The 16,444-nt window shown below is 33.5% G+C and overlaps 1 protein-coding gene across 1 annotated transcript in view; it reads right to left on the bottom strand.

Moving 5' to 3' along the window:
* KIAA0895 (KIAA0895 ortholog) overlaps positions 1-16,444 on the bottom strand; it is a 34,089-nt gene that overhangs the window by 11,790 nt on the left and 5,855 nt on the right. The window contains exons 2-3 of the mRNA XM_039336789.1: positions 2,745-3,421; positions 672-815 (exon numbers count right to left, since the gene is read on the bottom strand). Coding sequence (XP_039192723.1) covers positions 672-815; positions 2,745-3,421 — 821 coding nt within the window. The remainder of the gene's footprint in view (positions 1-671; positions 816-2,744; positions 3,422-16,444) is intronic.

The following is a 16,444-nucleotide window of genomic DNA, read 5'->3' as shown; positions in this document are numbered from 1 at the left end:
CTGTTAATATAGGATATTATTTCTTTGACAAAATATACAGAACTGTCTGGTATTTTTAGAGTTAATTCAGATGACAGAGAAAGGGAGGAGATTTATAAGAAAAGCCTGGGAAAAGGAAGAGAAGTGAATCTTTGCCCTCCCGGCTAATTGGAAGATGTGACTTATGACTGCAGAATAAGGGAGGGTTTAGCAAGAAAAATTAGATGCAAGCAAGAGAAATTCAGATTCTGGCATCCATCCATGAAGTGCTGTCAATCTGTTACACTGTTAATAAAGGCTTTTAGGGTAAACAATGCCTGGAAGTTCTCTGAAGTGTTTCATTAGTCGGAACCATAACAAATATATCAGTCTAAGTGCTACTGTTATATGTCTTTCAAAAACTCAAGGCAGCATTCATAGCATTTTGTCCTCCATTTCTTTTATCTATTTCTGCGTCTAAACTAAAATATGACTTAAACAACAATGGATGCATTCATACAAGAATTAATAGCTTATTCTACAAAATAACTGGTAGTTCTTGCATCATATGGCTATCACTCTTTAGACAATTGGTTACCATTAATTATGTATGTATGTCACCTGTAGGAATGATGGCTACCATAAAACTAGAATTAGGAATGCTGGATAAACTGTAACTCTCTATTTCAAAGAAATGCTGCAAACAAATCAACCTCGCCCAGGCAGCCTTCTTTTGCCATGTATTTTCGGACATGATTCCAGATGCGACTCCTAGGCAGCAGGCTTCCTCCAGTGGACTGTTCAAAATTTTCATAACTTCCGTATTTTTGCAAAGTGAGTTCCATAATTCTGATAGCCTGTGACAAAAATATAGCAGACATAAATGTTAAATATACTAAATGTTCTAATGGATTACTGTGTCTGCTCTTGGGAATTACGTGTATCACAAAAGCAGGCTGTCTATGTAGAGATTTCTTCTATGATGAACATGAACAGGACCAATGCTTTTAAGTTCCACATCAAGATTAAATATATGAATTTTTTTCTTGTATTTCCAATTTAGGGCTAGTGTTGGAGAAACATTGATACTCAGTCCAGTTTAAGGAGCCAAAAAGTAGTTTCATGATTCTTATTGACCCTTAATATTATCCTTTCTTTGCAATGTCTCTCTAGCCATTGTAGTGGTAATCAGAAGCACTATTCCTTGGGTAGTTACAATAGTGACATGGAAAGCAAGGCACCGGAGTTATCTTTTCAAAAATTTCTATGATTCTCCGTTCTCCTTGCACCACCTATAAATAGTAAGGCAAATCTATTTATATGTATCCCTGCATATATGATTGTCCCATTTATTTCAAAAAAAGTGGGCAACTCTATTGTAAAGAGACATGAACAATAGCCCTCCCTTACTAAAGGGAATGCAGCTGCTGTTGTGGCATGATAGATGACATACTGTATATCAAAAGTTCCAAATACACGTTATATCCCATGACTATGAGGAGTTCCTCTCACGTCTACAAATGTTGGCATGTAAGCCCATGAAATGTTTGATGCTAAAAGGGAAATATATTTCTTGCTATGAAGGAAGTGCCATTGTATTTTGTAACAAGTGGCATAAATAATTCAGAATGATATGCTCCAGTTTCCAAAGCAAACTTCTAGAATACTGATATCTATTTATAATGCTCATTACTTATTCCACATATATATATGATTTCTGTTGAACAATCATTTCATTTAAGCAAACTGTTCCCTTTAATATTTTATCTTCTGATCTAATTATTCACTGTGCTTTGATTTTTTTCAGAGGGAACAAAGGACAAGAAGATACCATGAGATAAAAAACAAAAGATCAGTATCAGCAATCTAATATCTTTTGGTTTCTAATGAATTAAATTGTAACAAGCACTGATGATGTTACCTAGTTTGGGTAATGAAACATCCTCAAAAGCAAGAAAAAATATTTAAACCTGTCCTATCCCAATGTATCCCACGAACTCATATATCTAGAGTTAGAAGGCTTGATTATAAAAATGGTACATGTGCAGGAGGGGCTGAACTTTTCCCGTTTAACACACTACTAAGCTCCTTAGTTTGCCTTTCCTAGATTTGAACTATTATTTTTCAAAATCTAAGGGGTGAAAAAAGGCTGTGTAATCTATTCAGTGCATTAAATCTAGACCTGTATCATCCTCAAGAGATGGTGGATTAGCCCTGCTTGTAAAAACACAAAAAGTAGGAAGTAGGGTTTTTTTTCATTTTACAATGGATTAAAAATGGATAAACTCTGTCCTAATATGCAAAAGGTCAAGATGGTGGTCTTGATGGTATGACTGTATAACACACGTGTGCATTGCACTGCTGATTGCAACTCACTCCTGTCCTTGAGTGTGAGAAATCTTCCCTTCTCCCATGGAAGCCTAAGCAAAAGCTATGGATATCTGCAAGGTTAAACATCCTATCATAAATTATGTAATCATCCATTTGCATGATGCTCCATGTGTTATTGCTTTGATGATGATCATTGTATTGCTTTGAGGTCACCACTGCTTGTTACAGAGGCCATTGTCAACAGAGGTTCTGCTTCAACTTTCACTTCTTAAAATGGAAAATTGTACGAGTGCTCTATGTTCTGGCATCCTGCTTTTCAAAAACTCTTTTCTAATCAGACTAACCCCTTTCTAATCTAATAGATCTAAAGAAAAAATAAGAGGTATGGGGAAAGTAGAAAAACTGAATCAAAAAGAATGATGCATGAGAAATAGGTATAGCAAAAGTATCTTTACCTGTTTAAGAAATAAGCTGGATGCTTGGCTGTACTTTTCAAGTACACTGGGCAGGGCAGAACTTGCATATTCAAACTGTGGGTTAGAGGTAAAATCTGATTTGAAAAATTTGATCTTCTCCCTTTCTACATTGGAAGGCTTGATTGCAGTGAGGATACAAAACTTTCGACCAGTGGCATCTCCATCTTTTAAGCAGCTTTTAGATGTCTGCAACTGTTTGGGCTTTCCTAGGCTAAAGGTAAAATGTCTTTTACATTTGTTCTTGGGTGGAGTTGACAATCCTATGCTGTTCCCTGTTACTGAAATATTTTGTGCTAATTTAATCCCATTGCGGAGTGAGCTGGGAATAAAATAGGAGGAGCGCCTTTTGAAACAGCACCACCCATTTGGGGGTATGAACAGTGGTGTCTTAACTTTGTGGCGTTCATTACTACGTGAACCATGAGTGGATTTGGTGGGCTTCCGGAGTCTTTTGTGGTGGGCTGATGAATGTTTCTGACGCTTTTTTTCCTCTTTGCTCTGCAGCAAAACATTGTAGCTGCTTGTCCCTGTGGTGAAGTTGTCCTTCAGGATGCAGGACTTAACACTTCTGGTTTCATTCATGCAAAAGAATTTCTGTTCTTCAGGCTTCAAGATGGACTTCTTGGAAAGTTCTTGCTCTGGCCAGTGAAGCTTTTCTGAATAAAAAATAAAAAAATCTAGTTCAATCAAAAAGGTTTTTCTAGATTTTAACATGTAATGTGAATGCAGGCATAGAAATATATAAAAGAGGTTTTAATACTAAAACGTAGACATCTCTGAGAAATATGGATTATAGCAATTCCACATACAATTATCAATGTTAGTGCAGCAAAAATAAGTACAGAGGCTGAATTTGCCTTTTCTAAAATTTCCCTATCTTTTAAAAATATAGATCTGGAAACTTTTTGGATTTTCCTCATGTTAACATACTGAATTTGTCATAAAGTTTCCTATTTAAGTGCATAAATTGTAAAACAGGAAAACCAACCTGCCTACTGCACTAAACAATTATTTAAAAACATTCATTTGCTCCATCATTTAAAAAACTAATATGGAAAATAAAGACACCTGGAGGGAAGGAACAGAAAAGTCAACTGTGTGCTATGTCTTGATGTCACATGAACAGATGAAAGTGACATATTGTAATGGCATGATGCACATTTTATCATTTTGACAAAAATGTCAGATTCTGCAGATTTCTCCCCAACAAGGTTTCTCAATCTCAACCATTTTAAGTTTCTAGGAATTTCAGTCCATGCATCTTAAAGTACTTGATCTTGAGAAACACTGCTCTAGCAGTGCTTTCTCAAAAGTGCTATTGACAAGATAAAGCTTTCCCATTCTTCCAAAATTCAATTCCTTTAAATGGATACCAGTTTCTTTTCCCATGTTTGAATGCAAAAGAAAACATGCTGACAAAAAGTTACTTTTAGGATTAGATTTTCAATTCTAAAAATTCTAAAAACAATGTCCATTTTTCTGCACTGCACTGCAAGTTCAAACTCTGCCTGTAATAGCGAGATGAAGAGGGTTTTTCACACTTAAGATCATTTCAGCATGTGTTACCTGATCAAAATTCAGATGCTTGGCAACTGGTATGTATTTATGATGGTTGAAGTGCTGGGGGTCCTGTGATCACTTGTTGTGATCTTCTGATGGACAAAGTCAATGAATGGGAAAGCCAGATTCACTTAACAACCAGATTCACCTAACAACTATGGCAAGAAAGGTCATAAAATGGCGTAAAACTTACTTAACTGTCTTGCTTAGAAAGAAAAATTTTGGTTGTAAGTCAAGGACTACTTGTATGGGTCTATTAGTGATACTCCAGCTCTATTGTTCTTCCTCTGAATCATCCTTGTTTTGTTCATTGTTAAAATTCAACATAATTCAAATTCATAATATCTCAGCACTAGAATCAATGTTGTTTAATAAAATATATTCATGATTATAACATATGGTATCACAAGACATTTTTCATTCTATAACAAAAGAATAGCTGAAGTCATACATAAGCCAAGTAGTAACATGGTGGTCTACTCGTATAAATGCCATACTTTATTCAATATTAAAAACAAGCAATAATTTATCATATTATGCAAATGTAATCAATTATTTAATTTCTTGGTTTTGGCTATTGAATTGATTTATTACTATAACCAGAAATTATAACACATATAAAGCAAAATGTAAAAAAACACCAATAGATTAAAATTATTACAACTCTGAACATCTATCAAGCACTAATATGACTACAAAATTGTATAAAAGAAACATAAAACTACCATCTAATCAAAGGTATTGGATTTTAATTCTAATTAAAAAAACATGTTGAAAAAGGCCTTGATAATTAATATAAGAGAACATATATCCTTGAAAGAGAACAGAAGGGAAAATCATCTGACTTGTATCTTAAGAATGTCATAGCTAGAGTTCAGAAACAAGAGCATGAGAAAGGGCTGATACAGATGCAATGCCAAATCAGAATTTATGGTATAAAAATAATCACAATCAGCCAACATAGAGCTCAGAACAGTAAACAAAACTTGTTTACTGTGAAAATAAATCCCAATAAATCCATTGCTGCTAATTACTAAATAATGAGCTTAAAATTACAAATATATACTTATCAGAAACTTTCATAAAACATAATAGAACTTCACAAAATTATAAGATTAGATGAAGTAGTAATCCAATTGATCATTAATTTACCCAATCTCTTAAACCTCTCTTGTTGGTGTGTCTACAGTGATATTTTTCAATCTCTATGCTACACCATCTTGTTCTTCCATATTTGTTAATATAAATATGTAGCACTTCTGCTAACTCTTCTCCTTTAAATGTTTATTTTATCTGTACCTTATTCTTTCCTATTTGATAGCTGATCAATTGCCCATCATGCCTCTTTTTCTGTAGAATGGATTCATGAACAAATTCTTTTTGCAAATATTTGTTTTCTTCTATAATCATTTTATAAAAGATTCCCAAGAGTCTTTCCATCTTCTTTTAACCTTACATTACTCTGATCACTTCCATGACTACTCTCAAATATTTCTGCCTTAGCAATAATTTCTCTCTGATTTCTCTGATAGTCTTAAAAATAATTCATTTTCCTGTTACAGTTCCCTATTAGGTGACATTCTTGATTTAAATTAAATCTTATCCTTACTTACCAATTGTTGGAAATTAGCACTTTGTCTCTATATATCCTGGTTACCTAAAGCTTTCATCCTCATTCTTTGACTATCAAGAAAGCTTTTTCCTAAAGCCACTAATAGCTTTCTCATCTTTAACATTCTGTGAATATTTTTGTTTTGATTTTCTTGATGTCTTCTTGCTCTTTCCACAACACTTGGATTATGCACCTAGCATTTAATGTAGTTTCTTACTATACCATTCCTCAGTGTTGTAGGATTATATTTAAAGTAAGTGAATATCAGTTGCTTATACAAACATTGATATTCCCTTACACATTAATTTTAATAGTTACAGCCAATCAACACTAATAAATAATAATAGTAATAGTAATAATAATGATGATGATGTTGGAAGGGATCTTGGATTCCAACTCCATTCAGGCAAGAAACCCTATACCATTTCAGATAAATGGCTATCCAGTCTCTTCTTTAAAACAAGTTGTTCCACTGGCTAATTGTTCTAACTGTCAGGAAATTTCTCCTTAGTTCTAAGTTGCTTCTCTCTTTGATTAGTTTCCATCCATTGCTTCTTTTTTTTATTAAAAAGTTTTACAAAAATTACAAAATATACTCCAAAACCCACCCACCCTACCCCCTCCCCTCCCCCTCCCCCACTTCCCAGAGCTGAATACAGGGTAACAAATATAATAATCATAATCTAACTAACATTAGCCAACTATATAGATAAACAAATATAATGCGCTTGAACTCCCCTTTAACACAGAGTAAACAATTTGCAAATAAACTTAATCATATAAACAAATTAAAATCCTAATTCATAAACAATACAATATAATAAAAATTTCACTATAATAAACTATTAATAATAATAACAATAACAATAATAATATTCTAAAATTTATTCATAAAATAAATGGAACTTTTTAGTCCCATATTTATTCTGAATATAATCTATCCATCTTTCCAAACCGAAATATATCTCTCTTGTGAATGATCCTTCAAATAAGCCGAAATTTTTGCCATTTCTGCTTAATTTGAGACCTTAAGGGTCCATTCTTCTATAGTCGGCAAGGAATCTTTCTTCCAATATTGCCTTACCAACAGCCTTGCTGCTGTTATTAAATTCAACATCAAATTAGTTTCCTTAACATCAAAATCTACAATAATACCCAACAAAAATAGTTGAGGAGTAAATTTTATCTTCCTTTTAAAAATATTTTGAATATTCCACCAAATTTTCATCCAAAAAGTTTTTATATTTCTACAAGTCCACCAAATATGAAAGTAAGTTGCATACCACATCTCCAACATTTGGGCTGCAAGTTAGGATACATACAAGACAACTTTTGGGGATCCAAATGCCACCTATAAAACATTTTATAAAAATTTTCTCTCAAATTTTGAGCTTGAGTAAATTTTACATTTCTAATCCAAATTGTCTCTCATGTGTCCAATAGAATCGGCTCTTGAATATTTTGTGCCTATTTTACCATACAGTCTTTAACTAACTCCGTTTCAGAATCCAATTCTATTAAAACATTATAAATTCTCTTTATATGGGCTCGAGTTTGATCTTTAATCTGTTTTACCAAATTCGCGTCCTCTAAAGTAATACCAACCTTTTGATCTAAACTCCACCTAACTAACAATTGATTATACTGAAACCAAAAGTGTACAATATTTTCTTGCTTCAACTCAGCTAAAGATTTTAATTGCCAATCCTTCCCTACCAAACTAAGTAATTCCTTGTAAGAAATCCTATCCAAATTCACTCCCCTAGATACCCCCTCTATCACGTATCCAGGAATTCCCCAAATTGGAATTTTATAATTTAACCTATAATAATACTTCTTCCAGACACGTAATAAAGCATTTCTTAAAATATGAGATTTAAAAACCTGATCTACTTTTTTATTATAAATTAAATATGCATGCCATCGTATAATAAATCCCATCCTTCAAGAAAAAGTATATTTTTATTTATTAAATTAAGCCAATCACTAATCAACGTTAAAGCCACCGCATCATAATACAATTTTAAATTAGGTGCCTTAAGTCCTCCTCTTTCCCAAGCATCTTGTATTATCTTAAACTTAACTCTTGTTTTTTTCCCTGCCCAAATAAACTTATTAATACCCTTCTGCCATTCCTCCAAGTTGGCATCTTTTTTCAAAATAGATATTATTTGGAACAAAAAAAGAAACTTTGGAAGAACATTCATTTTAACCGCTGAGATTCTCCCCAACAAAGATTACTGTAATTTTTTCCAATCATTTAAATCCTTTTGCACCTTTACCCATAATGTCTCATAATTATTTTTGTACAACTTAACATTAGAAGCTGTAATATTTAACCTTTTTCACTATTTCAAAATCTGTTAATTTAGCTAACATATCCTTTCCTTCATAGACATATTTTTCGAAAGTATTTTAGTCTTATTGTTATTTACCTTAAAACCAGAAACTTTCCCATACTGGGTTATGATTTCCACCAAATCCCTTACCGAATCTGTCGGTTGAGATAATGTCACAACCAAATCATCGACAAAAGCTCTCAACCTATAATCATTCTGTTTTATTTTTATTCCCTTTATTGTAGTTGATTCACGAATTTTAATTAATAAAATCTCCATTGTTAAAACAAATAACAATGGGGATAGTGGACATCCTTGTCTAGTACCCTTTTTAATTTTAAATGCTTCTGTTAATCCTCCATTAATTATAATTTGTGCCGATTGCTGTTGGTATATTGCCTTAAGAGCATACCAAAATTTATCCCCAAAATTCATTTTCTCTACAACTCTCAATAAAAATTGCCAATTTAATTGATCAAAAGCTTTTTCAGCATCCAAAAATATCAAAGCTGCAGGAATTTGATTATTCTTATCCAAATACTCAATTAGGTTTACAATTTGTCTTACATTATATTTCATATATCTTCCAGTTATGAATCCAGATTGATCACTATGGATCAATTGCTTCAAACCTATTTGCCAATATTTTTGAAAATATTCAAAAGAGATATAGGTCTATAATTCTTAGGCTGGGTCAAATCTTGATCCTCCTTTGGGATCAATGATATGAAAGCCCTTCTCCAAGATAGAGGTACCTCTGCTCCCAACAAAATACTATTTAAAAGTTCCTTCAGTGGTTCTATCATTTCTTCAGATAACATTTTGTAATAAATTGCTGTTAATCCATCTGTACCAGGAGCCTTATCAACCTTTAATTGTTTAATTGCCCAAATGATTTCCTCAGAAGTAATTAAACAATTCATCTCATCTCGTTGGTCATTAGAAAGTCTAGGAAAGTGTGCTACCTGTAAATACTTTTCTACATCTGAAACTTGTATACTTTTACTAGCATATAACTTTGAATAAAAATCTAAAAAACTCCTTTTAATCAAATTCTGTTGATACCTTTTTACCTTTATAATCTATTTTCTCTATAATCCTTGATTTCTGTTTCTTTCGTAATTGGTAAGCCAACCACCTACCAGGTTTATTTGCATTACAAAACGTATTATGTTTCATATACTGCAAATTATTGCAATCTAGTCAGCCATTAACATATTAAATTGCTCCCTAAGCATAGTTATAGAAACCTTTAAACTATTATCCAGTAGATTTAAAATAAGAGCCTTCTCTTTGAGTTTAATCTCTTCTTCCAACTCTTTACGTTTTTGCATCTGTTTACACCTATTCGCATTATTCATATGAATCAAAACCCCTCTCATATACACTTTATTAGCATCCCAAACCATTATCATCGAAGTACCCTTATACATATTCAAAAGAAAAAATTCCTTCAAATATTCTCTACATTTCTGTAAATTCCTCTCATATCTAAATAAATTTTCATTCAGTCTCCAAGTCCTTCTATTCCCATCTTCAACAGATAACTCCAACCATACAGGATTATGGTCAGACAATATTCTAGGGAAAATCTTAGCATTTTTAACTCTAGAAAAAAAGTCATTAGTAATTAAGAAAAAATCAATTCTGGAATACGATTGATGCCTGTCCGAAAAAAAGTAAAGTCTCTTTCTTCAATATTCCGTTCTCGCCAAATGTCTCTAAGTTCCAAGTCGTCCTTCAAGTCAAAAAAAGCTTTGGGTAGTTTAGCATGATTAGGAAGTTTAAAAGAACCCTTTTTATCTTTACTTGAATCTAAAACACCATTCCAGTCACCCATCATAATAACAGATTTATAATCCAGTTGAGTTAATTTCTGATGTATCAACTTGTAAAACTGTTTTTGTTGTTGATTAGGGGCATATAATCCAATAATAAGACATCTCTTACCATTTAATAATAAATCAATAATAACACATCTTCCTTGTGAGTCAGAATCAATTATTTTCGGCGATAAATCTTTCCTCACATAACTACTCCCCCTTTTTTCTGCAGAGCAGAGGCTATAAAATGTAATCCCAGCTGGGAGTTAATCAAATACTTTTGGTCCTTTGAAATAATATGAGTCTCTTGCAAACATACAACATCATTCTTATGTTGTTTCAAATAGTGAAATACTTTCTTTCTTTTCTGTGGTGAATTCAAACCATTAACATTCCATGTCAGAAACTTTGCCATCTTTAGTGGACTGAAGCCTCCGGAACACTGCTTGTAAATCTGCCATCAATGATCTCTTCGGTCTTGTTCCTCCCACTGGCTCTGAGGTAGTCGAATACGTTGTAGATCCAACATTCACTTTTTGTTGTTCTTTTTCTTTACGTCTATGAGCTGCACGAGTCATTCTCTGCTCCTTTGGATCATCTTTTATCTCCAAACACTGTTGCGTGGATTCAACCTGCAAATCTCCTGGAACTAATGACATTGCTCCTTCAGCCAGCTGTTTTTCAAGCTTTTCTTCAATTCTCTTAGATCGTGGAGATGGTGGTGTGCCTACTTTCAAAACAGAAGCATAAAAATCTCTTGCTTTAAAAATTGTATTAAGTCTATAACGTGTCCCAGCATAATTCACCACAATTCCAACACGTAAATCCCATCTGAACTGAACCTGTCATTTTTTAAGCTCCTCAGCCAAAAAAGCAAAGTCCTTTCTTTTTCTAAGAATTTTTGGAGGTATTTCTTTTAAAATTATAACATCTTGAGCTGCAATTTGAAATCTCTACTTATAAAAAACCTGTTTAATTTCATTATGAAATGATCTTCTGGAAAAATAAGTCACCACATCTCTTGGTAAATTTCTCTGTCTCGCTATCCATGAATTAACCCTAAAAAAATTTTCTATCTCTCTCAAAATTTCTTCAGGATCACATCCCAAAATAGGAGCTAAATCTGCTGCAATTTCTTCTTTCAAATTCTCTTTCAAATTCTCCTTCAGCCCTCTTATTCGCAAAGCATATTCCATATCTCTATATTGTGACATAATAATTTCATTCTGTGTTGTATCAACATTATTTTCAGCTTTTTCAACTCTATATTCTAACCTTTCAATATTTCCCACCACATCATCCACACACTCATCCAGACGTTCTACATGAGCTGCTAACCCTTGGAGAGCCAGCACTATATCTTCTGTCATCTCCCTATTTTTTCCTCAAAAAGCTCTGCTGTCTCTTTTTTAATCTGTCGTGCTGTTTTCTCCAAAGCATCCTGTAAATCTTTGAGTGTGAATGCCGGTGGTGGGGGAGAGGGTGGTGGACACTTAGGCTTGGATTGCTATACAGTCTGAATTACCGGAGAGGAAATTGAGCCTTTGGGAAGAGCAGAAATTCCAGGGCGTTTAGAAGCCATTTTCAAACCATTTAAAACTACTTCTCTTATAAAACCAACAGTTACAAAAGATGAAAAGAGGGGACAGTAAAAACAAATCCCCCCCAAATAAAAAAGGCTTATTCTTTAAATGAATAAACAAAATCAATTACTTTGTTTAAACTTTGTTGCCAAGTAAAAGTGAAAGTCTTTCTTAATGATGTTCTTTCAAAGAAAGAAACGGCATTCCTCCGCCATTTTTCTCTTCCTCCTTTTGTTAAAATAATAGGTGGAGAAGATTCTTTAATTATTTCCTGAGTTAAAGTCCCAATTTTTCACAATGGTCAGCTCCGTCTGCTTTTAATTTTACTCACAGATCTCTTTAAACAGCAGATGTGGAAGCAGCATCTGGCTTTGTTCCTAAGAACAAAGGCATCCTGGGATGCGAAGAAAAATCCAGACTCTGAGGGAGTTCTCCCCCTTCGCCCTCCAAAAAATAAATTTATGGAGGACCTGGGGAACTCGACCTCTATCTGAGTAAGCTCACCTTCTCCTCTTCTCCCAGGGAGAAAGGCTCCAAGCCGCGAAACAGCTGTTGATCGCTGTCTCTGCAGGCTTTAACGCATTCTCAGGGCAGATGGCTAAAGAAAAGCCACCATCGGCGTGGTGATCACCACCGGAAGTCCCCTCCATCCATTGCTTCTTCTTTTTTTTTTATTGAAAGTTTTATAAATTTTACAAAAAGACAAAAATAATACAAAACAAAAAACAACATATACAAAAAAAAACTAAACATCACATATAAAAAAAAAAAACCCATCCCCCACCCCTCACAAACACCCTCCCTTCCCCCCCCTGAGCTTCCCAGAGCAGAATATAGGCTTAGTTAAAAATTAACAAATAAAAATAAAAAATTAAGTTAAAAAAATTTTATATTTATATATATATATAAAAAAGTATCTATATATAACATTCTCTATATATGAAAATAAAACTTATGAAAAAGCTATGTGATATTTTTTAATACCCAATCTAAATTGTATAAATTTTATCCATTTGTCCCAAACGGCAAGAAACTTCTCTTGCATTTGTTGCTTTAAGAAAGCCGAAATCTTTGCCATTTCCGCCAGATAAGCTACTTTAAGAAACCATTCCTGCAATGTAGGCAAAGATTCCTTCTTCCAGTATTGTCCTACTAACAGCCTAGCGGCTGTAATCAAATTTAACATCAATACAACCTCCTTTGTATCACAATCTGTAACAATGCCCTAACAAAAATAATTGCGGAGTAAATTTTACCCTCCTTCTAAAAATTCTCTGGATATTCCACCATATTTTGATCCAAAATGCTTTTATCTCTCTGCATGACCACCAAATATGATAATAAGAAGCATCCGTATAACCACATCTCCAACATTTGGGTTGTACGTCAGGGTACATAAGAGACATTTTTTGTGGATCAAGGTGCCATCTATAAAACATTTTATAAAAATTCTCCCTAAGGTTCTGTGCTTGTGTAAATTTGACATTTCTCACCCAAATGGTTTCCCAGATATCCAATGAGACTGGGACACCAAAATTCTGCGCCCATCTAATCATGCAGTCTTTAATTAATTCCGTTTCTGAGTCCATTTCAACTAATACCCCATAGATTCTCTTGATATGGGTTTGTCTTTGATCCTTGACTTGCTTAATAAGATTTCCATCTTCTCTAAGAAAACCCAATTTACAATCCACCTTCCATTTATCTACTAGTTGCCTATATTGGAACCAAGAATAAATAATATTTTCTTGCGCTAAATCTTCCCGTAATCTTAACTGCCAGTTTTGCCCATCCCATCTAAGTAACTGACTATAAGACACCATATCCATTTTTACACCTCTTTTTATTCCTTCTATCGCATGCCAAGGTATGGCCCATAATGGAACTTTAAAATCACTTTTATAATATTTTCTCCAAGTCCTAAGTAAAGAGATTCTTAAAATATGAGATTTAAAGACCCAATCCATTTTTTTATTAAATATTAAATAGGCATGCCACCCATAAAGTAAATCCCATCCCTCTATATGAAGTATCTCAGGATTTGTCAAATTTACCCAATCACTAATTAGTGTTAAAACCACCGCATCGTAATATAATTTCAAATTTGGTACCTTGAGTCCACCCCTCTCACGGAAGTCTTGCATAATTTTAAACTTAACCCTTGGCTTTTTCCCTGCCCAAATAAATTTATTAAGACCCTTCTGCCACTCACTTAAGTTAATCTCATTTTTCAAAATCGGTAACATTTGAAACAAAAAAAGAAACTTGGGTAGAATATTCATTTTTATCACTGCAATTCTTCCCATGAGGGATAATTGCAACTTCTCCCAATTCTTCAAGTCCTTCTGTACCCTGACCCACAACCTTTCATAGTTATTTTTAAATAATTTTACATTAGAAACAGACAACATCACCCCCAAATATTTTACCTTATTAACAATCTCAAAACCCGTCAAGTTAGCCAAAATCTGCTTCTCCTGACTAGACATATTTTTAGGTAAGATTTTAGTCTTATTTACATTAATCTTGAAACCCGAAACCAAACCATAATAATGAATCAACTGTAATAAGTTTACTACAGAGCAATCAGGTTGCGACAAAGTAACAACCAAGTCATCCGCAAAAGCTCTCAACTTATATTCTTTTTTGTTAACTTCTATTCCTTTAATTTCCTGAGACTCTCTAATTTTAATCAATAATATTTCCAATGTTAAAACAAACAACAATGGCGATAAAGGACACCCCTGTCTAGTACCTTTCTCTATTGTAAAAACCTCCGACAAACCTCCATTAACAATAAGTTGTGCCGTTTGTTTTTGATATATTACCGTGAGGGCTTGTAATATCTTTTCGCCAAAATTCATTTCTTCCATTACTCTTAGCATAAAATGCCAATTCAATTGATCAAATGCTTTTTCAGCATCTAAAAATATGAGCCCTGCAGGAACTTGGTTGTTCTTGTCTAAATATTCTAATAGATTAATAATTTGTCTAACATTATTTTTCATATACCTTCCAGTTATAAACCCTGATTGATCTTTATGCACAAGATGATGCACCACCCTCATAAGCCTATTTACCAAAATTTTTACAAATATCTTATAATCCACGTTTAAAAGAGATATAGGCCTATAATTTTTTGGTAAAGTAAGATCTTGATCCTCCTTTGGAATCAATGATATAAAAGCACTACGCCATGAAGGAGGAATCTCTAAACCCTGTAAGATACCATTAAAAAGATCATTTAATGGTTGGATCATCTCCTCCATTAAAGCTTTATAATAAACAGCTGTTAACCCATCCGTACCCGGTGCTTTCCCTAGTTTCAATTGTTGAATTGCTGAGGCAATTTCCTCCTTAGTAATTAAGCCATTAATTTCATGTTTCTGATCCTCAGTCAGTTTAGGAAAACTTGCCTCAGCTAGATATTTATTTATATCTAGCAGTTGCACGTTAGTAGATTTGTATAACTTTTGATAATAATCCAAAAAAGATTTTTTGATCAATTCCTTCTGAGAAACTAATTTACCCTTGTAATTTATTTTCTCTATTATTCTCTGTCTCTGTTTCTTTCTTAATTGATAAGCCAACCATCTCCCAGGCTTATTAGCATTACAAAATGTATTTTGTTTCATAAACAATAAATTAGTTGCAGCTTGATCTGCTATCAACATATTAAATTGTGACCTTAATAACTTTACAGATTCTTTAATACTTTCATCAGAAGGATTTAGAATCAAGGCCCTTTCTTTTGATTTAATTTCGTCTTCAAGTTCTCTACGTTTCTGAATCTGCTTCTGCTTATGACAATTATTCATTTTTATCAAGACACCACGCATAAATGCTTTACCTGCATCCCATACCATTGACATTGAAGTCCCCTTATACATATTCAAAACAAAATAGTCCTTTAAACACTCCTTTAACTTTTGAACATTCTTCTCTTGTCTAAACAAATTTTCATTAGCTCTCCAGGATCTCCTTTCCTCTTTCTCTTGAGTCAGTTCCATCCAAACTGGGCTATGGTCCGTCAGTGATCTAGGAAAAATCTTTACATTCTTTACTTTATTATACAAATCCGTAGTAATCAAAAAAAAGTCAATTCTTGAAAAAGATTGGTGTCTATCAGAAAAAAAAGTGAAATCTCTCTCCTCTTGATTACATTCCCGCCAATAATCCCTTAATTCCCAGTCTTCCTTCATATCAAAAAAAGCTTTAGGTAACCTTGCTTGTTTAAGAAAAGGAGAGGAACCTTTCTTGTCCCTTTGTATATCTAAGACACCATTCCAATCACCCATTAATACCACTGATCTATAATCAAGCAATGTTATTTTTTGATGTAACTGCTTATAAAATTGTTCCTGTTGTTGATTTGGAGCATAAAGTCCCACTATAAGTACTTTCTTACCATATATACCAAGTTCAATCATCACATATCTCCCCTGGGGATCTGATTCTACCAGACAAGCTGGTAGGTTTTGTTTAACATATATAACAACTCCCCCTTTCTTCCCAGGAGCAGAAGATATAAAATGAGATCCCAAACGAGCATTGACTAAATATTTCTGATCTTTAAGTAAGATATGAGTTTCCTGTAAGCAAATAACGTCATTGGTATGTTGCTTCAAATAATAAAAGATTTTTTTCCGTTTCTGAGGAGAATTCAATCCATTAACATTCCAGGTCAAAAACTTTGCCATCTCCCTTGGCACGCAGCCTGGAGAAGACACCATCAAAATCTGAAAGAGCTGCATGTGTTGCA

The sequence above is a fragment of the Crotalus tigris genome, unplaced genomic scaffold, assembly GCF_016545835.1.
Source record: "Crotalus tigris isolate CLP2741 ecotype Arizona unplaced genomic scaffold, ASM1654583v1 scf7180000017666.379230911805:20528666, whole genome shotgun sequence".
Classification (NCBI taxonomy): domain Eukaryota; kingdom Metazoa; phylum Chordata; class Lepidosauria; order Squamata; family Viperidae; genus Crotalus; species Crotalus tigris.
Note: the sequence above shows the minus strand (reverse complement) of the source record. Positions and strands in the feature narration are given on the sequence as shown.